The sequence below is a fragment of the Callospermophilus lateralis genome, chromosome 5 (genome assembly GCF_048772815.1).
Source record: "Callospermophilus lateralis isolate mCalLat2 chromosome 5, mCalLat2.hap1, whole genome shotgun sequence".
Taxonomy (NCBI): Eukaryota; Metazoa; Chordata; class Mammalia; order Rodentia; family Sciuridae; genus Callospermophilus; species Callospermophilus lateralis.
The window spans coordinates 145,959,945-145,985,614 of NC_135309.1; the positions used below are offsets into that span (position 1 = coordinate 145,959,945).

The following is a 25,670-nucleotide window of genomic DNA, read 5'->3' on the forward strand; positions in this document are numbered from 1 at the left end:
AACTCTGTACTGCAAGCCCTGCACTGTGGGCAGGACAAGTGACAAGTGACACTGAGCAGCACTGCTCCAGTACACCAATCTTAATATTTCCTTGTCCTTTTTTCTGGACCTTCCTCTTGGCTTTTGAGTGTTCCATTGCCCTTCCTACTAATTCTGAGAGTCACATAATATCACGTACTCCCCCGCCCCTTTTTTAATAGTTTGCTGGACTACATACGCATTTTGAAACAATAAAATTTAATTTGGGGCTTTTTTGTTCTTTCTGTGTTTTTCTAGATTTTCTGAAATTATTCCATCTTTCCTCTATCTGAAGATGCATCCCACTTCTAATTTTTTAATGATTGCCAAAAAGATTATAGCACATGCTTAACTTCTCAAAGTCTAAGTTATAAAGAAAGAGTTTGAGTGTCTTCACCATAAGTAAATGGTAAATGTTTGAGGAAATATATTTTTAACCTGAGTTAAATATTTCAAATGTTTACACATGTTGAAATATCACATGGTACTCCACAAATATGTACAATTTTAAACTTTTATGCATTTTTATGTTAAAAATAAATTTAAATTTGAAAAAGTCTAAGTTAAACAATCTTTACCCACCTCCTAATATTACTCCCACCTTGTAATACTAACACTGATCTTTCACTCTAAATTTATATAAATTTTGTAATTTAATTTTATGTAGATGCTTTAATTTACTTGATGATGATGATGATGATGATGATGATGATGATGATGATAATTTGTGGTGCTGGGAATTGAACCCAGGGCCTTGAGCATGCATTCTACCAGATAAACTGTATCTCCAGCCTTAATATTTTTTATTATGAAATAAAGTGCAAAACTAAGCACACATAAACAAGCATGCCCTACTCAGCAATTTATTACAAAGTCAACACCTGTAAAACCACCCCTAGATCAAGAAATGGAATGTCCAGCCATCCAGAGCCTGTCTCGTGCTAATTCTTCCTAGTTCCCAAAGTAAGCAATAGCCTGATATGTTCATTTATCAATCCCTTCCTTAATTTTCTTATGGTTTTACCACAAAAATTTCATCTTCAAAGTGGATAATTTACATTTACCTGCTTTTGTATTTTGTATTTTGTCAATAGAATTATTTTATATCTTCATGTCTTGTTTCTTTTGATTCACATTTTGTTTGTGAGCTTCACCCATTTTGTTGCTTAACTGGAACTAATTCACTGTCATTTGTTCATTTATCCACTTGTCCATCTGTTGAATAAATTCATTATTCTGATTAAGTTTTTCATGGTTGGTTTTATTATAAATAATGCTTTGTGAACATTCCCTTACATGTCTCTTGATGCATATATATGCACATCATCCATCTCACAGTGAAATGCCTGGGTATACTTATTTTAACTTCAATAGATATTACCAAAATATTTTTAAGGTAGTTGTACTAATTTATGCTGTCAGTGTTCCACTGTTTCATGTTCTTGCCAATACATAATGTTACTATTCTTTATCATATTAGCCAATCTGGTAGGTATGCTGAGGCCTTTTGTTTTTTTAATTTGCTTATCAATAATTCCAAGGAAAGCAAGCATATATATATTTGGGCATTTTCTTTTGTGTAGGGCCTGTTCAGTTTTCTTGATATTTTTCAATTGGTTTGTTTTTATCATCTTGAGTCTGAGTTCTTTATATGCTCTAGGATATGAGACATATCTTGATTTCCTTCTATGTTATGATTCTAACAGATGAAAATATTCCTGGAAATGTAGACTAACTTTGATGCACAGGAAGAAAATTATTTTTCTGAACACTTAGTTTCTATATTATCATCTAATGAATAAAATAAATTTTCCTATTTCCCAAATTTGTGAGTTTTTCTTTCATAAATAATGTGAAGTTTTTCCAGTTGTTTTCTTAATTTATTGAAATTATCATAAATTTCTTTTCTTTGCAGTTATGTACAATGAGGTCTTACTGTTATTCTAATCACTGCTTATAAAATTGATTTGGCTGGGGTCTCTTTACTTCCACAGGGTGGTCCCCAATTCACACTGAATCTACAGTCTGCTTTACAGAATAAAAAGTGGACATTTCCTGCTCATGAAGAGTAGAAAAAAATATATATATATATAGATCAAATACATAGATGTATGCAGCACTGTCTACATTTGGGCAATTAATACGTATACAGACTTTCATCTTCTCCAATTTCTGGCAGGTCAGTCTTTTCTGTCCCAGTTCAAAGAGTGTTTCACATTGATTTATTCACTGAGTCATTCCTTCATCAGATGTTCGCTGGATGCCAGGCACCATTCTAAATACTTGAAATGCATTAGTGAATTGGACGCACTCATGAAGTTTACATTCTTTGGAGGGGAGCACAGATAAGCAGTAGGCATAATGAGTGAAATATATAGTATGCTAGAAGATGAAAGTGCATAGAAATAAAAAATTAGAGCCCAGTTAAGAGGCTTGGAAATGCTGAGGCAATTAAGAATGGGCTGTAGCAGATGTAATGGAGGTTGAAGTTCCTATTTTAAATAAGGTAGTTAGGATAGGCCTCATTGAGGAAGTTAAATTTATCCAAGGAATAAAGGTTTGTTAAAATAATTTAAATTGATCAATGTTCTTTATCACAGCACTTCTCAAGTGTATCTCCCGACTCATCATAAGCTAGTCTTGTCCATTTGAAAATATGTGCTAAATTTTAATCTACCAAGTTCTACCTCTGTCCCTCTCTTTATAATTGATCTGTAGAATTATGCAGAGCTTTTGACCTATAGAGTTTCTCACAGTCAGGATTATGGTGACTGCATACTCAGGTGCTGGTTCAAGATGTTCTCTTTTTTCCTGAAACTGGAAGCTGGAAGCAGAGGCTTGAGAAGACCTGGGTTGACTCCCTTGGTGGTAGTGTGTTCTTTCATTAGAGAGGTGCATATTACTGGTTTTCTATTTTTTATGCTATTAGCAGTCATTAATGTTCAATGCCTGTGTCCATTCGATTATTGAGGTTACAAAATCTATCATTTTCTTTTCAATTAGTAGTTAAAATACTTTTATAAAAGGTATGGTTTCTATTCCAGCCCACATTGTGTAGGACCCCTGCCCACGTGAACCCACCGCCCCAGCTCCCCATCTACTAATGCGGGTTCTCCCAGCCAACTCTTGGGAAACTGAAACTGCTGCCATAGTCCCCTCCATGTGGTAGCCTCCACCTGTGGATATTGGACAGGGCCACCCACCACACCACTGCACACTAGCGCGCTGCATCTCTGAACAGGCGGTCCATTGCCACCGCAGGGCCTGCCGTTGCTGCCCCATTTCTGAAAGCTGTGGCCTCCATCTTGAGACACCTTTGCCACCCTCTTGGGTTACCTTTGCTATCGCCACCACCATCATTAGCTGGGGCAACCTCTATCCTGGGATCCTGGCAGGGCCTAGAAGCTCAATACCAAGGTATCTATAGTCTCCTAACACTCTCCCCTCCATGAAAAAACAAGGGAAGAAAGTGCTCCAAAGAAACCAAGATACTACATTAATAGAATCCATGGCCAGCACAGTAGAGAAGGAGTTCAGGGTGTACAAAATTAAAATGATTTGTGAAGTAAGGATGATATAAGAGAGCAAACATGGCAACAAAATGTCACCTAAAGAGCTATGAGAGTAAATATAGGAAGCAAAAGATTACTTCAATAAAGAGAGATTCTGGAAAAAAAACCAGAAATCCTTAAAATGAAGGAAACAATAAACCAAATTAAAAACTCAACAGAAACTATCACCCACAGACTAGATAGATCACTTAGAATAAAGAACCTCAGACAATGAAGACAAAAAATATAATCTTGAAAATAAAGTTGACCACAAAGTGAAGATGGTAAGAAACCATGAACAGAACTTGCAAGCATTATGGTATAACAAGAAAAGACAGAATTAACAGGTAGAGGAAGACACAGAGATACAAAGCAATCTATTCAATGAAATAATATCAGAAAATTTCCCAGACATGAAGAATGAAATGAAAAATCAAACACAAGAGGCTTACAGGACACCAAATGTACAAAATTACAACAGATCCACACCAAGGCACATTATAATGAAAATGCCTAGCATAGAGAATAAGGATAGAATTTTAAAGGACACAAGAGAAAAGTATTGGATTACATGTAGGGGGAGACCAATTTGGATGTCAGCAGATTTTTTTAACATAAACCCTCAAAGCTAGGAGGTACTGGAACAACATATACCAAGCTCTGAAAGAAAATAGACACCAACCAAGAATCTTATAGCCAACAAAATTAAGCTTCAGATTTGATGATGAAATGAAAATCTTCCATGATAAACAAAAGTTAAAAGAATTTACATCTAGAAAGTCTGCACTACAGAACATCCTTGGCAAAATATTCCATGAGGAGGAAATGAAAAACAATGAAAATCAGCAGAGGGCTGAACTACACTAAAGGAAACGCCAATCAAAGGAGAAACTAAGTCAAGTTAAAAACCAAAAATAAACCAAAATGACCAGGAATACAAGTTATGTCTCAATAATAACCCTGAATGTTAATGGCTTAAGCTCATCGATCAAAAGACATAGAGGGGAAGATTGGATTTTTAAAAAAGACCCAGCAATATACTGCCTTCAATAGACTCATCTCACAGGAAAAGACATTCACACACTGAAGGTGAAAGGTTGGAAAAAAACATACCACTCACATGTACTTCATAAGCAAGTAGGGGTTTCCATCCTTATGTCAGATAAAGTAGACTTCAAACCAAAGTTAGTCAGAGGAGATAAAGAAAGACATTTCACACTGCTTAAGGGAATCAAACATCAACAAGACATAACAATCATAAGTATCTATGCCCCAAACAATGGAGCATCTATGTTCATCAAACAAACTCTTCTCAATTTCAAGAATCAAATAGACCACAACACAATAATACTGGGTGACTTTAACACACCTCTCTCACCACTGGATAGATCTTTCAAACAACAACCAAAGAAACTATAAAATTCAATAATAAAATCAATAATTTAGATTTAATTTAGATGAAATATAGAATATTTCATACATAAACAAGTGAATACACTTACTTCTCAGCAGCACATGGATCCTTTCTAAAATAGATGATATACTATGTCACAAAGCAACTCTTATCAAATACAAAAAAAAAATAGAGATAGTACCCTTCATTCTATCAGATCATAATGAAATGAAATTAGAAATCATGAGAAAATAAATAAATAGGAGCTTCTCCAACACCCAGAGACTAAGTGAACAATGGATAGTAGAAGACATCAGGGTAGAGATAAAAAAAAAAAAAACTCTTAGAAGTAAATGAGAACACTGATACATCATATCAAAATCTCTGGGACACTATGAAGACAGTGCCAAGAGGAAAATTCATTGCATTGAGTTCATTCATTAAAAGAATAAAATGTCAAAAAAATAAATGACCTCACATTACCTCTCAAATCCCTAGGAAAAGAAGAAATCAACACCCAAAGTAGCAGAAGACAGGAAATAATTATAATCAGAGCTGAAATCAATGAAATTTAAACAACAGAAAAAATTGACAAGAAGTTGGTTCTTTGAAAAAATAAATAAAATTGATAAAACTCTTAGCCACACTAACGAAGAGAAGGAGAAAACTCAAAAATTACTAAAATGCATGATGAAAAGGGGAATATCATAATGGACATTATTGAAATACAGAAGATATTTTGAAAATTTATACTCCAATAAAATAGAAAATCTTGAAGACATCGACAAACTTCTAAAGTCGTATGTTCTACTCAAACTGAATCAGAATGATATACACAAGTTAAACGGATCAATTTCAAGCGATAAAATAGCAGACGCCATCAGAAGTCTATCAACCAAGAAAGGCCCAGGATCAGCTGAGTTCTACAAGACCTTCAAAGAAGAACTAATAACAATAACTAATAACTAATAACTCCTCCAATTATTCCATGAAATAAAAAAGGAAGGAACCTTTCCAAACTCATTATATAAGGCTAGTATCACCCTGATAACAAAACCAGATGAAGACACATCAAGGAAAGAAAACTTCAGACCAATATCTCTGATGAACATAGATGCAAAAATTCTCAATAAAATTCTGGCAAATAGCATACAAAAGTATATTAAAAAGATACTGCACCACCATCAAATGGGGTTCATCCCAGGAATGCAAGGTAGGATCAACATATGGAAATCTGGCCAGGCATGATGCTGCATGCCTGTAATCCCAGAGGCTCTAGAGGCTGAGGCAGGAGGATCATGAGTTCAAAGCCAGCCTCAGCAAAACCGAGGTGCTAATCAACTCAGTGAAACACTGTCTCTAAATAAAATACAAAATAGAGCTGGGGATGTAGCTCATGGTCAAGTGCCCCTGAGTTCAATCCCAGATATTGCCTCCAAAAAATATGAAAATCAATAAATATAATTCATCACATTAATACACTTAAAGATAAGAACCATAGGATCATCACAATAGATGCAGAAAATCTGACAAAATACAGCACCCTTCATGTTCAAAACACTAGAAAAACTAGGGATTACAGAAGCATATTTCAACATCATAAAGTCTATCCATGCTAAGCCTCAGGCCAACATCATTCTAAATGGAGAAAAATTGAAAGCATTCCCTCTAAAAACTGGAACAAGACAGGCATGCCCTCTTTCACCACTTCTACTCAACATAGCCCTTGAAACTCTAACCAGAGAAATTACATAGACTTAAGAAACTAAAGGGATACAAATAGGAAAAGAAGAACTCAAACTATCACTATTTGCTGACAAGATAATTTTATGCTTAGAGGATCCCAAAAATTCCACAAGAAAACTTCTAGAACTAATAAATGAATTCAGCAACGTAGTAGGATATAAAATCAACACTCATAAATCAAACGTATTTCTGTTCATCAATGACAAATCCTCTGAAAGAGATTACTTACAATAGCCTCAAAAAACCAAAAAAAAAAAAAAAATACTTGGGATTCAATCCAACAAAAGAGGTGAAAGACCTCTGCAATGAAAACTATAGTACACTAAAGAAAGAAATTAAAGAAGTCCTTAGAAGATGGAAAAATCTACCTTGTTCTTGGATAGGCAGGATTAATATTGTCAAAATGGCCACACAACCAAAAGCACTATACAGATTTAATGCAATCGAAATAGAAAAAGCAGTCATGAGATTCATGATTCAGAACAGCAACAGCAATCTTTGACAAGAAGAGTGAAGCAGGAGGCATCACAATACCAGACCTTAAACTATACTACAAAGCTATAGTAACAAAAACAGCATGGTATTGGCACCAAAATAGACCTGTAGACCAATGGTACAGAATAGAGGACACAGAGACAAACCCACATAAATATAGACATCTCATATTAGACAAAAGCATCAAAATCAGACATTGGAGAAAAGATAGCCTCTTCAAAAAATGGTGCTGGGAAAACTGAAAATCCATATGCAGCAAATTGAAATTAAATCCCTATCTCTTCCCATGCACAAAACTCAACTCAAAGCGGATCAAGGACCTAGGAATTAGACCAGAGCTTTTGTGCCTAATAGAAGAAAAAACAGGACCAAATCTTCATCATGTTGGCTTAGGACCTGACTTCCTTAACAAGATTCCTAAAGTGCAAGAAATAAATCAAGAATCAATAAATGGGGTGGATTCAAACTAAAAGGCTTCTTCTCAGCAAAGGAAACAATCAATAATGTGAAGAGAGCCAACAGAATGGGAGAAAATCTTTACCACACATACACATCAGATAAAATAGGATATATAAAGAACTCAAAACACTTAACACCAAAGAAACAAATAACTCAATCAATAAATGGGTTAAGTAAAGAATTGAGCAGACACTTCACAAAAGATAAACAATTGATCAACAAACAAATGAAAAAAATGTTCAACATCTCTAGCAATTAGAACTACTTAAGATTTCATCTCACTCCAGTCAGAATGGCAACTATCAAGAATTCAAGCAACAATAAGTGTTGGCAAGAATGTGGAGGAAAAGATACATTCATCCATTGCTGGTGGAATTGTAAATTGGTACAACCAACCTGGAAAGCAGCATGAAGATTCATCAGAAAACTTTGAATAGAGTCACTATTTGACCCAGCTATCTCAGACTTCAAATCAACATACTACAGTGATGCAGCCACATATCAATGTTTGTATCAGCTTATTTCACAATAGCTAAACTGTGGAACCAACCTACATGCCCTTCAATAGATGAATGTGTAAAGATACTGTGGTATATATACTCAATGGAATATTACTCAGCCTTGAAAAAGAATGAAATGATGGCATTTCCAGGTAAATGGATGGAGTTAGAGAATATCATGTTAAGTGAAGTAAGCCAATCCCCCAAAACCAAAGGCCATATGTTTTCTCTGATAAGTGGATGCTGGTAAATAATGGAGAAGGAGCAGAGAATAATGGAGGAACTTTGGATTGGGCAAAGCGGAGTGGGGGTGTGTGTGTGAAAGATGGTGGAATGAGATGGACATTATTTTCCTATATACAGGTACAATAGCATAAATGGTGTGACTCTACATTGTGTACAACCAGAGAAACAAAAAGTTATGATCCATTTGTATAAAAAAAAAGGTGGGGGACTGGGTCTATAGCTCAGTGGCAGAGCACTTGCCTAGCATGAATGAGGCACTGGGTTTGATCCTCAGCACCACATAAAAATAAACAAATAAAATAAAGGCATTCTGTCCATTTACAACTACATAAAAAAAATTAAAAAGGGAGGGGTATGGTTTCCCTAATCAATTCTTTGGCCAAATACTTTGGGGAAATTCTTTTCAGACCAACAAATGTTTTTCTAAATACTGATAAAAGGCAAAATAATGGTAACTTTTGTAGAATTATTTGGTGTACTGGTGTTCATAACATTATAAACAAAGTATCTTTAATGCTTACTTTTTAATTACAAATTTTCATTTATGTGTTTTTAAAGATAATATCCTATTTGGGACTCTTGATTGGGTCCTGAAAAGCAGAACAAAGTGGTACAGATTCTTGAGTAGCATTGTCTACATGTGCATGGATGTGTACAATTTTAGGTATGCAGATTGTCTACATTGTCTACAGTTAGTATGTATGTAGAGCTGTACTTCCTGAAACTCCTGAAATTTCTAGTGGTCCTTTTCCATTCATGACCTAAGGTGATGATATTCACAATCATTATGATTTAATAGATGCAAAGTTGTGAACAGCTAGTTTCATTTGGCAAATGTAAATAGTTAGGCTAAGCACAAGATTTCTCAAGTGGCCCACCCTGAGAAACTCTCTCATTCATTGGCTTCAGGCTATAGGTGAAAATTGGTCTCAAAGATTTCCAACATACACTTTGACCTGGAAAAATGTTTCTTATTTTCACAAGGTCACCCTACTACAATGCTTTGACAAGATCCATACGATGAGTTCATCATCATTATTATCCTTTCAAACATGTAGACACAAGGTTCTTGGTATATTGGAAATCTTCGCCCCCCAAAAATGTGAGCCAAAATAATTTCCATGTGTAGGCTCTTACTGATCTTTTCTCAGCTGTACTTATATATATATACATACACACACACACACACACACACACACACACACACACACACACATAATCTTTCCACATGATTTTTTGGTGGGTTTTTTGTTTTATTTTGTTGTTGCTTTTAGTAGTACTGGGGATTGAACCCAGGGGTACTTTACCTCTGAGCTACATCTCCACATTTTAATTTTTTTATTTTGAGACAGGTCTCACTAAATTTCTGAGGCTGATCTCAAACTTGCAATCCTTGTGCCTCAGCCTCCTGAGACAAAGGGATTTGAGGCATGCACCATGGGACCTGGCTTGAGTTAATTTCTGTGAAAGATGTAAGATTGGTGTCTAGATTAATTTTTTTGGCATGTAATGCTCAGTTGTTTCAGTACCATTTGTTGAAAACACTGTCTATTTTCTGTTGAATTCCCTCTGTCTCTTTGTCTACATTTCTGTGGATCCGTTTTCAGGCTTTCTATTCTGTTCCATTGTTCTGTCTGTTCTTTCACCAATTCCACAAAGTCTTAATTACTATAGTATTACAGTTAGATTTGAAGCCAGTAGTGTTAGTCCTCTGATATAGTTGCTGTATTTTTAACAATGAGTTGACTCTTTTTGCTCTCCAAATAAATTTTAGAATCAATTTGCCAATATCCCCAAAATAAGATTTTAAATTGGACTGCATTGAATGTATAGATCAAGTTAGAAAGAACTCACATCTTGATAATATGTGTAACCCAATGCATGAATGTGGACTACTTCTCATTTAGTTGTTTGATTTCTTTTGTAGTTTTTCTCACAAAGATTTTGTACAGATTTTGTTAGATTTATTCCTGAGTACTGAATTGGGAGGGGGTACTAATTTAAATATTATTATTTTTAATTTCAATTTCCAATTATTTTAAATTTTGGTATTTACAAAGTAACCTGCTGTGTTTTCTTGATTAGGCTGGCTATGGTTTTATCACTTTTATCGATCTTTTCAAAGAGCCAGCTTTTTGTTTTGTTAACTTTTTTCTATTATTTTCCCATTTGCAATTTCATGGTTTCTACTTTACTTTTTAGAATCACTTCTGTTTTAATTATAAACACATGATAAAGTAATGTGGAACCCAAATTATATGTGTTTTTTTATCTTAAAATATTTCTAAAATTTGCTAATAAATTGTAAGGAACAAAAGATGTCTGAATCTACTTCAAAGAACTTAATCTCAAGTGAAGTAAAATCACAAATAATCAGCAAAATTCTTCATAACTTAGAGAAATGTTTATTTCATGCAAAGCTACATAATTTCCTATATTTTAACAACTAATCATATGAACATTTCAAAAATTCATTACATCACAATAAGTTACAATACTACAAAGGAGCTGCAAGTCAATAAATCTGTCAAATTCAAACTGAGAGAACATTATGCACAGATAAGGCCAATGATGCTAACTTACTTATAGATAGCACTTTGCAGCTTTTCCCAAATACATGTTTGAAATTGTACTGAAAATCTACATCTAAAGAGAAAAATAGTTCAATCTACAACCCACTGATCAGATAGGAAAACATCTGTCATTACACAGGTAATAATGACTGATTAAAATGAAATTTGGCATCATGCACCAAAAATGAACACAGTGAATGAACATTTTGAAAAATCATAATCAAATGCACATTTGAGAAATTTATCTTTTATTTCACCTAATCAACTGAATTAGAAGAAGGCAAAATAACAAGCACTTTATTAATGCAACATGGAAATTAGTCTTTTGGTATACTTTGCTTGGATATTGGTATATACAAAAACATACTGAAGAGATTGTGGGAATATTTCAAATCCACATTAGACTACTGAAGCTTAGAATTTATTATCCTAAGGAGAAGGGTCTGGTCAGAACTTATTTGAGAAATAGTTTTAGACATTTTAAAAGCAAAACTACAATTACTTACAAAAACATTTATAAAAATTAAATACCATGAAGTAATAACATCAATATTAGAGCTCTTTTGTATTTTTCAATGCTATAATATATAAATATATGTTAGGTTACAGTAATTTTAAAAGCAAGTCCACATATTATCTACATTCTAAAATGAGAAAATCCTTCAAGTTGGTTTCAAAATATGGACAAAAACAAATCCATTGGATTGCTTTAAAAAATAAATACACAGTCTCTCCCCTACAACTTAATATGCTAAGTAGGGAAGATGCTAGTCACCATTCTTGTGATAAATACAGCTGTAAGTATATAGGTTGATAAGATTTATGTCAATAATATCAACTCTAAATAGTGCTGTACAGTTTAATAAATTATGACTTTACATGTCTGCCACAGTAAGCCACTCTTTCTGTTCCTTTGCACCAAGTACAGTAAAATTTTCCTTTCACAAAATGATTTTAGATGAAGATAACCACAAAAGAAAAGGGGTTTTTTTTTGGGGGGGGGGTGCTAATTTTTCCCAAAGAATGTATCACAAACAAATGTCTTTTAGAACACCTATGAAAAGAGAAAAATGTGAATAGTCTTTATTAAGAAATTTAAAATTATAGCAATACCTCAGTTTACCTCAATAGACAAATCTTTTGAAAATGGCGGGGGAAAATTTTTGGTTAAACCAGGCTAAGCACAGAAAGAATGTTCCCTTTGCAATAGAAAAAGTAGGATCAGACTCATGTCTGTCCTGCTAAGGGAGATGACTCATAAGGCCTGATTCCAGGAGCTGGAGAAGTGGGTTACATTGCCTAGTTTCCCAATCTTCTTGAAAAAGCCTCTGAGTTGAAGTACCTTACACAAAACGGAATTCATATGGAAGATGCCTCTTATATTGTTTCAATTATCCTAAGGAAAGTTTTAATAATTTATAATTTTTGAATCACTTTTCATGAAAAAGGTCACAAAGTTCTTAATGTTTTGGGCTTTTTCAATTTGGAAATCCATTTCTTATGCTAAAACTTACTGAAAACAATTCATTTTACTGAAGTGCTCTCCTTGGTGACCTAACAGACAACACACTGAGCCAGCATACTTCACATTTACATCCAGATGTTGCTTAGCTATCTAACAAAACCTGTTTCACTACTTTAAGTACAATACTGTTATTTCAAGTAGTGTGATTTGTAGTCAAAAGTAGTTCCTTTTGCGTGTACTGCTCATCAAAACAAATTTACACAAAAACAAATAGAAGAAAAATCTGTCAACACACTGAAAGTCATACTAGAAAAAGGTCTCAGAAAGGAAGACATAAATAAAATGAGAAAAGGAGGCAGAAAAGAAAGATAAAACCCTAAATACATTTACTTCTTAACATTTAGGATTTAATATAATATGATCCATTATACTTTGGAGTTCAAGTATGCTAACATGTCTCAGGACAAATTTTGTCTCTTAGTGCAAAAATACACTTTCCCACTCAAATCACAAGTACAAAACTTAACCTTACTAAACAGTGTGAATCGTAATAGAGAGTTTATTTTTTTCTTTAATATAGTAATTAACATATCACAAGAACATTCTGTAAACTCATTAAAGGTATAAAAAATGAGGTGTGCTATTAAAGAAAAATGCAATTTTTTCATTAACATGCTGAAACATAATTTTAAAGAAACATACACTGACTTTTCCTTTACATTGATTTGGGTATACATTCTGCTTAAATTTTAGAACTGATGATCTAAACAAAAAGTAGAGGCCAAAAACAAATAGCTTGGCAGCATTTATTTCTGAATGTTTGGATTATTGAATTGTTTGATTTATTCTTTTATAAAGTGAAAACCTTTAATGTTTTGATTTAGCTATTACTACTTTTGTGAAGTGAGGGCCTTCTGTGTGATGCAATTATTGTAAAGCCCTTATTTTCATTTGGTAAGAGAGCCAATTTTAATAATTAGACTTTATCTCTTAAGAATATTTTTTTACAAAATGCTCTATTGATAACATGTTATTTAAGTAGTAAAAAAAAGTTAATTAGCTAATTACAGGTGATTAAGTTAAAAGTTAATTATAGGTGATTCATGAAAATTACAGATTATAATTACTTTCTGCAATGGTTACTTTGAATTACTGGCTTGTAGAATAACCATACCTAATAACTATCTAAAAAATAATAATAATTTAGAAAATTCTAAACAGATATTTATTAACATATAAGAAAGACATCAAAAAGTAATTGCCAGAGGGCTGGGGATGTGGCTCAGTGGTAAAGCACTTGACTGGTATGCATGAGGCACTGGGTTCAATCCCAGGATACTAAAAAAAAAAAAAAAAAAAAAGTAATTGCCAAAAATACTTTTTTCAAGAAGTGCATTTTGTATGTAAAGTAGATGAATTTGGTTGCAGTATTTTGCAACAGATGTCATTATATGTTAATAAGCTTCTCAAAATAGAAAAATGTGCCAGGCATGGTGGTGCACACCTGTAAGAGGTGTGGGAGGGTTGGGAGGCTGAGACAGGAGAATCACAAGTTCAAAGCCAGTCTCACCAATGGTGAGGCACTAAGCAACTCACTAAGACCCTATCTCTAAATAAAATACAAAATAGGGCTGGGGATGTGGCTCAGTGGTCAAGTACCCCTGAGTTCAAACCTCGGTACCAAAAAACAAAAACAAAAAGGAAAAAAATTTTGCAAATACCATGGGTTTTCTACACAAAGTGGTTTAAAAAAATATTAACTTAGACCTCCAGAAATGAACTGAGTCTTTAGGGGTTAAATCATTGTCTTCTGAACTCAAATTTACCCAGCAAAAGTAACTTTTGTATATGATTGTATACAAAATCCTATAAGATAAATTCTGCTTTAAAATTTGAATACTGTGGATCACTGAAACAACCATGAATTATTTTGGAAATAATTCAAAAGTCATAATTGAATATATACCGTCTGCAAAGTATATGTGTATACATATATGCTTTAATTATTATAATGATAAAAATTTAATAGTAAAGGAAAGAAGTAACATTCCTTTATATATTCTTATCAATTTACCTTAGGGTGCTATAATAGTATAATAGTAATTGGAAATTTTCTTTTTTGTTTCTACTTGTACAACAGCATCAGAATATCTGATGAGAAACACCATTCTGCTAAGGAAAAATATTACAAAGTGAACCAAACACTAAATAATAAAACAATTTTCATGGGACTTCTGATGAATTAGTCCAAAAAGAGTTTTGTTTTTTTTTCTCTGTGGACTTGTGGTCTTCTGTGTAATAATGAGAAATCAGACCTCTTTCTGGGAAGATCATTTCTACCATGCAACACCTTCAAGCACCACTAGGAAAAATAATATAGCTAACAACTTGTTTTGTCTTTCTAAATTCCAGTGCATAATCATCAACTCAATTTCCTCACAACAGTTTTGTGAGGTAGATCTGTAGATAAACAGCAGTGTCATCTTCAATTGCAAATGAAGAAATTGAGGCACTGAAAGGTCACATGATCTGCCTAAGGTAAATTCTGAAATTACAAATGGTATTAAATTACTGCTTCTGGCCTACTGCTCTCAGACCACACAGCACAATAAAAGGTATAGGTGTCCTCCCCAGAAGTGATGGCGCGTGCCTGTAATGCCAGAGGCTCAGAAGACTGAGGCAAGAGGATCACAAGTTCAAAGCCAGCCTCAGCAATGGCGAGGCACTAAACAACTCAGTGACACCCTGTCTCTACATAAAATACAAAATAGGGCTGGGGATGTGTCTCAGTGGTTGAGTACCCCTGAGTTCAATTCCTGGTAACCCCTCCACCCAAAAAAAAGGTATAGGTATCCTCAAATAAGCAGTCTCTATCACCTTCAATCAATAGTAAATATATCCACTGATAATTATTTTAAAGGGACCAAATACCAAAGATTATAAAAATACAAAGATTAAAAAAAATCAGATAATTAGGATGACACACTATTTTTTTCAGTACCTGCATAGAACTGTCTTTAAAACATTACATGATAACACTCATTAAAGAGAGAAATGAAAATTTTAAATTTATGACTCAAGAAAAATTAGCTTTAAGAAACATAGAGCACATTATTAGGATGACCATATAATTCATCTTCAAATGGACACAGCTGAGAGTGAAAGTAATAATTACAAGGATAATAGGTATTAAACTGAAACTTGATCTGGGCAAGCTCAAGTATGGTCATCAAATATAGCATGGGATATGAAATATTGTACAAATATTTCAGTGCCACAAAAACTTCTCTGTCAAGCATGTTACATTTAATCATGTTCACTTTGCAATAAAGCTATGATGTCTTAAAATAAATATCTAACTTTGACTTAAACAAAAAGGTTAAAACAAGCAATTGAAAATAATAAGCATGTTTAACCAACAAGTTATTATTTTACACTTTCATTCTAATTCAGTTTTCTGTTTTCTATAAACCACAATTTAAGTGCTAGCAATAAAAGTAAATGGATTCATTTCTTAACCTTTGAATAACCAGATTTTTCTTTTTAAAAAGTGTAAACAGGCACCTTTAAATATGAGAGAATTTTTGGAACTCTTTGGTTATTAAAAAAATAAAACTAATCACCATTAATGCTTAGAATTTCTCCTTCAATGGAATAATCAACACTGAAATCAATATACTAAATGCTAAAAGTAAAAATTTCTCTCTTAAATGAAATTGTTTTACAGAGGAATACCAAAAGCATAAAAAAGTCCATTTACTACAAGGACTGAAAGAATACTGTATTACTTGATTAGAGTATACATCCTAAAGACACTAATGCTATCAGTTGAATTATAATTTTAGTTATACATGCAAAAACCTCCACTAATTTACACACAGCCTTGAAAAAGAGCTTTTTTACATTCAGTTATGTCTGATAAGCAAGTCTTATTTTAAGACATAGGTTTTGAGAATATGGTTATTATCTGAGGTCTCCACTCATTTATATTTCTTTGGGAAATATAGGTTGAACATACTTTTTAGAAACAGCAAAAATATAATCACAATAATAAAACTGTTTAATATTATTTAGTATGACTTATGGCTTTCTTGGACCTTTAATATAACTCTTCTGAAAAAAAATAACTGAAACAAACTGGATTACGTGTTCTCAACATATACTGATCTTTATCATGAATTAAATCCTTCTATTGTTACTGTATTCCTAAGGCAGACACTTAGGGAATGGTGCAATAAATCCTAATAGAAAAGATGATACTCTAACTCAGGGAACAATAAACTATTATTACTAAGATGTAATTAATTCTCAGTGCCTTTTTGTTGTTCTGACATTTCACTGAGAGTACAGAGGAAATTCTGTGGCACAGAGATGTTCATAAAGACAGAACTCATGTTTTGACCTTCATTAGTCATTGCATGAATTTTTCCAGACTTTAGACATCATCAAATATTATGCTGGAAGACATTGAGAGATATCGTCCACCAGGTTGATACCTAAAAGATGAACATAAAGAAATGATCTGAAGCATCAAAAATAATAAAGACAGAAAAATGAGAACACATTAAAAGGAACTGACTATATAATTGGTAAGCACCATAAAATCTATTCAGTAGCTGAAAGCAGAAACTTACCTTCCAAGTGTATTATCCAAAAGGACTTAATTATAAATCAACCAGCAACTGTCTTAGAGCTGTATAATACATACATGTAGATACATGTATGAAAGAGTGAAGGATATAAAAAAATGGGGAAGGGATGTAAGACACATCCAGGAAATTAATCAATTTCATAACCACTCTTAATTGCTGAATATAAATAGAATATTCTAGGTTTTTTGCTATTTATAGGCAATATGGTAAATATCTTTATGCATGTGGTATTTTGCTTTTATTATTTTCTCATAGAATACTTGCTAATGGAACAGCTTCTAAAGTAAAAGTAGAGTTTGCTCTATTAGAGTTTGAATGCTTGAATTGACATTTAGGCAAATTACTACTATGCCTCTCTGGATTTAAATATAATTGGATTTTAAACTAAATATAAAATGTTAAAGTTCTTAGAATCGTGTCTGACATCAACACATAATCTTGCAGTTGTGGCTAAATATAATACGCTTAATACATAGAATTGTCAGAAATAGACATAATATTGCTATGATTATTTGCTATATATTTCAATTTTTCTTTCTTGTTTATAATACCACTGTATACTTGTATTATATGAAAACACCAATTTACATTATCATTAATGAATACCTTAATGTTGTTTAATACATAACAGCATCAGAGGGTATAAAAAGGTTTCAAAGGTTACCAATATGCTTTTTATTACTAGTAAAGATGTACTCTGTGTGTGTGTGTGTGTGTGTGTGTGTGTGTGTGTGTGTGTTGCTTGGTGTTAAAAAACAGGACCTCACACATATTAGGCAAGCGCCCTACCCAGGGAGCTATGTCCCCAGCCCAATTTATATATCTTTTATGTTTATTTATTACTTGTTTTCAACTTTCTCAAGTCAGTATGTTCCTAAAATTTCAGAGGAATGCTAGAGCCAAAAGGACTCAGCCAAAACTTACCTTCCTGATTCAGATTCAAGAGGATCATCAGTGAATGTTTCTGCATTAAAATCCAAAGGTTCTGCATCTTGGAGAAGTTCTATTCGGTCCCTTTCAGTTTTATTATTAGCTCTGGTATATTTGGATGCTGTTCAAAAGAAGAAAAAAATGTCTACTTCCCTATCACCTTTTAATTTGTGGGTCACAGTCTATAGACTCACAGAAAAAAAAAAAAATAAAGATTATAAAGGAGCCAGATCTTGATTGTGAAAACAAATAACATAAGAAAAGATAACTAATGGTTCTTTAAAAATCAGATTAAAATTGCAAACAGTATAATAGAATGTAATAACAAAAATTTCTCCAGTCTTGTAGTTAGATCTAGCTGAGAGGCAGATCTGGTACAAAGACTTAAATAGTATGAATCAGAGTTACTGTTTAACTATAATATTGTAATAGGGAATTGTTCATTATTAAATCAAGTTTCAGTTGCTTTCATAGTAAATGTCATTTTTTTGGCTAGACTTTACAAGATAATAAACTCATCCTTTTAAAGAAAGGCCTTAGAGTTTTTTGCCCATGAGGTAAGAGTATGGGTGATACTGGCCAGCAAAAATAAAATTTGAGTTCCATATTTAATTCGAAATTTTCTAGTGACTGCATTAAAAAGTAAAAATACAAACATAAAATGAACTTTAATATGTTTAATTTAATCCAATATATTCAAAATGTTATCAACATGGGGCGCCAGCCACATTGCAAGTATTCAATGGTTACATGTGGCTAATAGTTATCATACTAATCAGTACAAATCTAGAGAACTAACTCTTCCTTTTCTACAAAAATAGAAATTTCTTTCTTTCTTTCTTTCTTTTGTTCGTTCTTTCTTTCTTTCTCTCTCTTTCTTTCTTTCTTTTTTAATGCAGGAAGCATTGTAGTATATCTTTATTTATTTATTTGAGGTGCTCAGAATGGAATCCAGGACTTCTTGCATGCCAGGCAGACACTCTTACCATTGAGCCTCACTCCCAGCCCATAGATGAGGATTTCTACATAACAACTTAAATTCTCACAGTGTTGTTGTAATCTAATCCAAATAGATTCAAAACAACTTCTAATATAGTTTATTTTAAAAACTTAAAGCACACTATTCATATTTTACATTTTTGTCATCTCAGACTCAGCTTTAAAGGGAAGTCTTTGTCATGTTTCTCACTCATTCATTCAGCAAATTATGGTTAAATACCACATTCCGGGTTTTTCTCTAGTTCATCTAAGGCTTTATGCCCCTCTCCTCTTAACCATTCCCCCGTACTCCCAGATCTTTCCATTCTATAAACTTCTATTCAGTGGTAAGAGTTCAAAATTTCTTTACAGATTCCTCTATTTCCTAGCTTTAACTAAAACTCCAGCCCTCTCCTTCTTAATTCTACCCTATATATCATTTAAATAAACCCTTTTCTTTTTATCTTCAGGATCACTGCCTTATTTTAGGCCCTCCTTATTTCTTAACTGCATTACTGTAACAGACTCTAAAAAGTTTTTTATGGTTTTTCTTTTCTGAAAATTATGGCATCAAATTCATCTTTATCATGCTTCTTCCCAGATTAAAATCTTATCTTTAGGATAAAATCTAAACTTTTGAGCATGACAGTGTCTGTTCCCCCAACTTCTCTGTGGCTCTCTTTCTTATCAGCCAGCCTATGCTCAGGCTGCCATCACAGAGAAAGACATGCATACTTCTAAAGGCTCTTTCATGTCACTATGTCTTGCACTCATTCTGATTAGAACACCCTTTACCTAGCTAAATACCATTCATTCCTCAATGTTCAGACAAATGTTTACAGAAATATTTTTGTATTACACAACTCCTTTCCCAAGACAGAACTCTTTTTCCATTTCCCTAGTGGGTTCCTTCAGAACCAGGTGTGTACCCTTCAATAATAACTCTCTTGACAAATATAAATATTACATATAGTCTATCATTAAAATGTCGCTGACATTCTCATTTGCCTCTTTTGTATAGTTTCCATCTGGAGAAATTCCCACCCCCCTCTGTTCATGCACATTATCCAATCTTTCTATTAGAATATTTTAATGTACTAATTCATTCTACAGTCTAATAATTCCAACACTTGAGCTGCTTCTATGTCTAATTTGTTGAATATTTTATATTTTAAAGATGGCTAATATTTTCTTAGTTCCTTGTGTATTTCATAATTTTGGTTAAATGCCAGACATTTTGTATAAAAGAAGAAATTAAGATAAATAACTGTTATGTGCTCAGAATGGGTCATCTTAGTGTTGTAGGACTGAATCAAATTAATCTGTAGTTAATCTGGATTTGGACTTTGTTGTTGCTTTAGTTCCCTTAAATCTCCACAGATTTCACATTTCTCCTGCAATGAACTGTCATTGCCTCATACCTGGGAGGGCCCCAAGTTGTTAGATGGTTTCTCTCAGTATTCTTTTCCACCTTCATATTTCAGCCACAGAGGGGGTTCTCCATTTTCTACTTCTCCAATAGTAGCCTAACGTTGCGTAAAACTTCTTGTTGGGCTCAGCTTTCCTGCTCAATCCTCAGTCTTAGGCAGATTTCTGTGCACTGAGGCCTCAGTGGTGGGGCTCCTTCAGCAACATCATATCTCTCCCAGTGACAGACTTTGCCTTCTACACAGTACAAAGTCCTAGACAGAAATAGGTTTCTTGACACCTTCCCAGGGGCAAATGGTTTCTGCCTTATGTCAGTACAGAGTCAGCGCTATGGGAAAGTTTCTTAACACATACCAGTGACTGATGGCTTCTGCCTGGTATCAATTCTTTGCTAAATTATAAGCACCATGAGGACAAGAAATTTACCTTCTCTTTATCAGTGTATATATGGAAATACCTGAATACAAGAGTCAGCCAATAAACAATTGTAAAACCAGCTGAATACCCACATCTACAAAAAAAAAAATCAATGTAAATAATAGAAACAAGTACCTGCCTAACACATTGAACAAGTGCTTTTATATTTAGGTTAGTATACTTATAGTATTCATTTGATGTCTCAATTTCTCCTTCTCCTACTAAAATGCACATTTGAGTTTACCCTTCCTTGTATATACTAAAGAATGTGAAAAAGGAAAGTCACTGCAGATGCACGATTACAATTCTACAGAGACATTTCTGGAGGGGAATCCTAACTATCAGTCTCTATGCAAGTAAGCACAAGAAAAATATTTTAAAGCAAACTAGAAAATAAACTACTTACACCAATTGGTATTGATATCTGAGAAATTTGACTCTTTTGGGTCAGGATGAACATTTCTATTTCTAGTGGAATCTTCTCTATTATGTCCATAACGTTCTTTCCATTCCTAGAAAAGAAACATAAATTAATATATAACAAAAGAACAGAGAATATTTCATCAGTGTCAAAAGTCTATATGCAGGGTAATATAACAATCATTTTCTCTCAGAAATTTATTAGTAATAGTATAATTGCCATAGTGCCTTTACAAATCAGATACTAAGCACTAGTGTTTGCCTAGCATGCACAGTGCCCTGAGTTCAATCCTCAGTACCTTAAAAAAAAGAAGCCAATGTTTTTATCTTCACATGATTTATTAAAACTAGTCTCTATAAATTTTAATCTTTTATTTTCAGAGACACAGACAAAGGTTTATTTAGGAAAACAGAGACACATTAAAAGGAGAATGTAGGCCATCTCCAGAGGGAGATACAGCCTATAAACTTTAATTCTTAATGAAAACATTTAAAGACACTTGCCAGCTATGATTATGTTAAACTTTTATTCTAACTAAAATTTGAAACAGTGTTCCAATAAACTCGTAGACTATGGAAAAACTATGAAATTATGTGATTAAGATACTAATAAAAATTTCTTTCAAATTCACTACAAATGCTAGAGACCTGAAGTAATTTTTGATAGCATAATTAAAGTTGATTCACATAGAATTGTGAGTTATCGTATATGTAGTAAAGTCACATTAACTGAGATTCCATTAATTAAATTCTTAGAATTGAAATGGCTATTCAAGATCACCTGATTCAACCTTCCATGTAATGCAGGGACTCATTGTAAAATATCCATGCCAGATGCTTTTTAGCTCTTCAACTAGATAATATCATTTTCTATGTTTGAGCAGCCTATTACAATTTTGGTAAATTGTAGAAGTCAGAAATTCTCATAGAGAAGTGAAATCTACCTCCTGTACCTTCTACTCTTTGATTCTAGTATTCTTCTACTTTTCTGAAATAAAGAACAAGTCTCCCCTTCACATGACATACACTAAAGTATATCAGCATAAACACAACCAATTATTAAAAATTTGTGGAAACCATGAATATATTTTCTCAGTTTTTGTGTTCTCATTCTAGGAGGAGGTCTGTTTCCTCAGCAAATACTAAAGAAAAAATTAAGGAGGAAAATAATTAATGCATTATTACAAAAATGTAACAATTTTAAAGTAATCCAAACCACTTTATTAGGAAGACTACATGAATTCACTCATTCACTCAACAAATATTTACTGACTACATGCCTTAGATGAGAAACTGCTTCATGCTGAATAAGAAATAATTTATTACTAATGATATTTTAGAACAAGTCTGACAGGAAACCTAGCATGTGTATGTAAAAGTAATAAAATTCTCCTCCTTTAACAATACATCCTATGCCATATTCCCGCTGCTCTTCTGTCTTCAGCTAATTATTACAATTCTTACAATATTTCACATTAATCAATAGGTTATAACAATGTAATAAATAATGTACTTACTCTTCTTCGATTTTCACCTTCTTCTTGCCTTTGCCTTTTTCTCTTTTCTGGAGATAGAAAAAGAGCCTCAAATTTGGTATAATATGGTTTAATCAGACATAGAGTAAAATGAAGTAAAGATATCAGTCTATGACCAATATTTCTTTTAAATAACTACAAAATCAAATGTAATAAATCATTTTTAGAAAGGACTTGAGAAGTAACCTAACCACACAGGGCTCATTTTCTTTATATTTGGTGAAGATGGCCATGTAGTCTCTGTCAAATAGCTTTAGTGAAGGAAAACACTTCTTCCTCATGATGACCTGAAATTTGTTTCTTTGTAACTTTTTTCTTTTTTACTCCTATCTTCTAAACTAAATTCATATTTCTGTTCTTTCTCTATAAGTGTTTTTCTCTTGTTACTCTTTTCAGGTTGTGGGTCCCAATCTCCCCTAGAATATTCTCTAAAAGTGTAAAATTCTGGCTATCCTCTTAACATTTTCCAATTCATCAATCTTATTTGTAAAAATCTTACTCAGGACTGGACATGATATGCCAGATGAGTTCTAATTAATGCAGAAAGCATTTTATCAACTAGACATTCCCTTCTTTTAAAGCATGTGCAGGCTATGCAGGCTAATTTTGGAGTATATCTAAGAACCAACGTTCTAAAGTCTATGCTTTTCCCACTTTCCCATCATCATCTGAACATCAGTAAATTTAATACTTTCAATTTTGAGAATAGTTTCTAATAGACTGCTATATATATTCTAACAGTACTAACATTCTCACATTAATAATCATTATATTCTTTAAAAAATACTCTTGGTTGAATGATTTCCCAAGTAGTTATCAAACTGATAGTTTTTTAAATAAATGAATTTTATACTTGCATAGACCTTGGCAAATATGTTTCAAGGCAAACATGAAAACAACTAAAAGACAATACAAGTGTGTTATGTAATTGTAGACATACTTTAGAATGCAGAGCTTATTAAACAATTATATTTCCTAAGAAAGCTGTGTGTAGATTTTTAGCTAAAAAATTTGTAAACTTCTAATTGCTGAAAAGAGATTTAAAATTATTTACAAACTATACAAACATTAATTTTGTACTTTGAATCTTAGTACTTAGAATTTTCCCTTCATTTACTTTATTTATTTTCACATTTGAATCAAATTAGGTATAATTTCTCATTTTTCCAAGTGTACAGGTTGCAGAATCACATTGGTTATACAGACACGTATATACATACAGCAATACTAGTGTCTATTTTATTCTGCTGCCCTTCCTGTCCCCCCTTCCCCACCCTTCCCCTCCCATCACTTCTCTCTACCCAATCTAATGTGACACATTTCTTTTTTTTAAATCTTACCTCGTCTGATTAATTCTTTTCCTTCATCAACTAAATCTGATGTCATATCATTATCACCCATGAACTGCTGGAAACCAAGCAGATTCAAACAACGGGTTCCCAAACTAATAAAAGTAGATTTTCAAAAAGACAAGCATTATTTTACATTGTAAATATTTAGGTAAACTTTTCATTAGCACTGTCACGCCGAAAGAAGCTTATGCTTCATTTTTAGTTATCATGGCAAGTATGTAGTATTACATCCGTCATTCATCAAGAAGCACTTGTTTCACTTTCTGAAACTTACATCCAGTACTTCACTCACTAGGGGTTATTAACTAGGGGTTATTATACCCAGATTTCTTATGGAAGCAAACTATGTTAGGCCCTCAGCATATCTTCAGAAAACAATTATACCAGGATGTTAAATAATGACTATCATACAAGAACAACTTATTACTTTCAAATAACAGTTTTACAACTGAAATGCACACATAAAACCTGCATTTTCAAATGCAGAATATTCTGGTTTAGAAAGTCTTAAATATGCAAATTGATTTTAATGTTCTATTTTTCTTCCTGAGAACTAGTCAGTTATATTTAAATTTTTAAAGTTATATATTGTAAAGTAATCTACGCCTCTCTGTGGGCTTTTACCTCAGATTTTATTTGCTATTTACTTTAAATCTGATTGTGGTGCAGCACAGAAGTACTAGTACTCTGAAAGCATGGTACACAAGGAAGGCAGGAATCGATGGAAAGGCAGAATGTTCCTATTATGCATGAGACAATTTACAGATGCTTTTATTTAATTCTTACTATAACCCTAAGAAATAAATATCACTTTTCTGATAAGGAAACAGGCCCATGGAGTTAAATCGTTTGCTAAAAATCTCTTAATAAATGCAGAGCTGGGTCTTCAATCCAAGACAAAAATTTTAAAAGTGCTTGTTTTATTACATTTAGTTCTCAGACTGGTTTACTGATGTGCTTTTTAAAATATATATATATATTTAGTTGTAGATAGACACACAGTATCTTTATTTATTTTTGAGGATCAAACCCAGTGCCTCATACATGTGAGGCAAGCATGTTATCACTGAGCTACAGCCCCAGTCCCTGATGTACTTTTAATTGCAGAAACCTGAATTCCAGAGACAAAAGGGGAAGAAAGGGGCAAGGATGAAAATTAAGTGTATGAAGAAGGAAAAACAGGTAGTTGAAGTGAAGATCTACCATTTACATTAAATGTGTAAATATCTGGCTAATTCAGAATACATATGCATGTTTCAATATAAAGAATATTTTATACAAATTACCATTGAGTGAAATTGGGCTTTCAGGTAGATAATTATGTTAATTCTGTGACTTTAAATACTTCCTTAACCTCTTCATATCTTTGGGGGGAATGAGAAGCATAAAACTAGTTTCTGGAAAGGTCTTTGTCTAAAGTGCCAGGAAACAACCTAACTCTGTCTGGGCAAATAAATCTGAACATTATCTGTGGGTCTGGCTTTTCTGCTCCTAGTATAAGAATTAAACTAT

The 25,670-nt window shown here is 33.0% G+C and overlaps 1 protein-coding gene across 2 annotated transcripts in view; it reads right to left on the minus strand.

Annotated features, from left to right (window-relative positions):
* Positions 1-11,251: 11,251 nt before the first annotated feature.
* Positions 11,252-25,670, minus strand: part of Lmbrd2 (LMBR1 domain containing 2) — a 50,422-nt gene continuing 36,003 nt past the window's right edge. Inside the window, exons 14-18 of one of the 2 annotated variants that reach the window (XM_076857376.2) lie at positions 24,147-24,250; positions 22,789-22,835; positions 21,258-21,363; positions 18,023-18,149; positions 11,252-16,942 (exon numbers count right to left, since the gene is read on the minus strand). In XM_076857376.2, coding sequence (XP_076713491.1) covers positions 16,882-16,942; positions 18,023-18,149; positions 21,258-21,363; positions 22,789-22,835; positions 24,147-24,250 — 445 coding nt within the window. In that variant the 3' untranslated portion in view covers positions 11,252-16,881. The remainder of the gene's footprint in view (positions 16,943-18,022; positions 18,150-21,257; positions 21,364-22,788; positions 22,836-24,146; positions 24,251-25,670) is intronic. The other variant, XM_076857377.2, reaches the window with a different exon arrangement.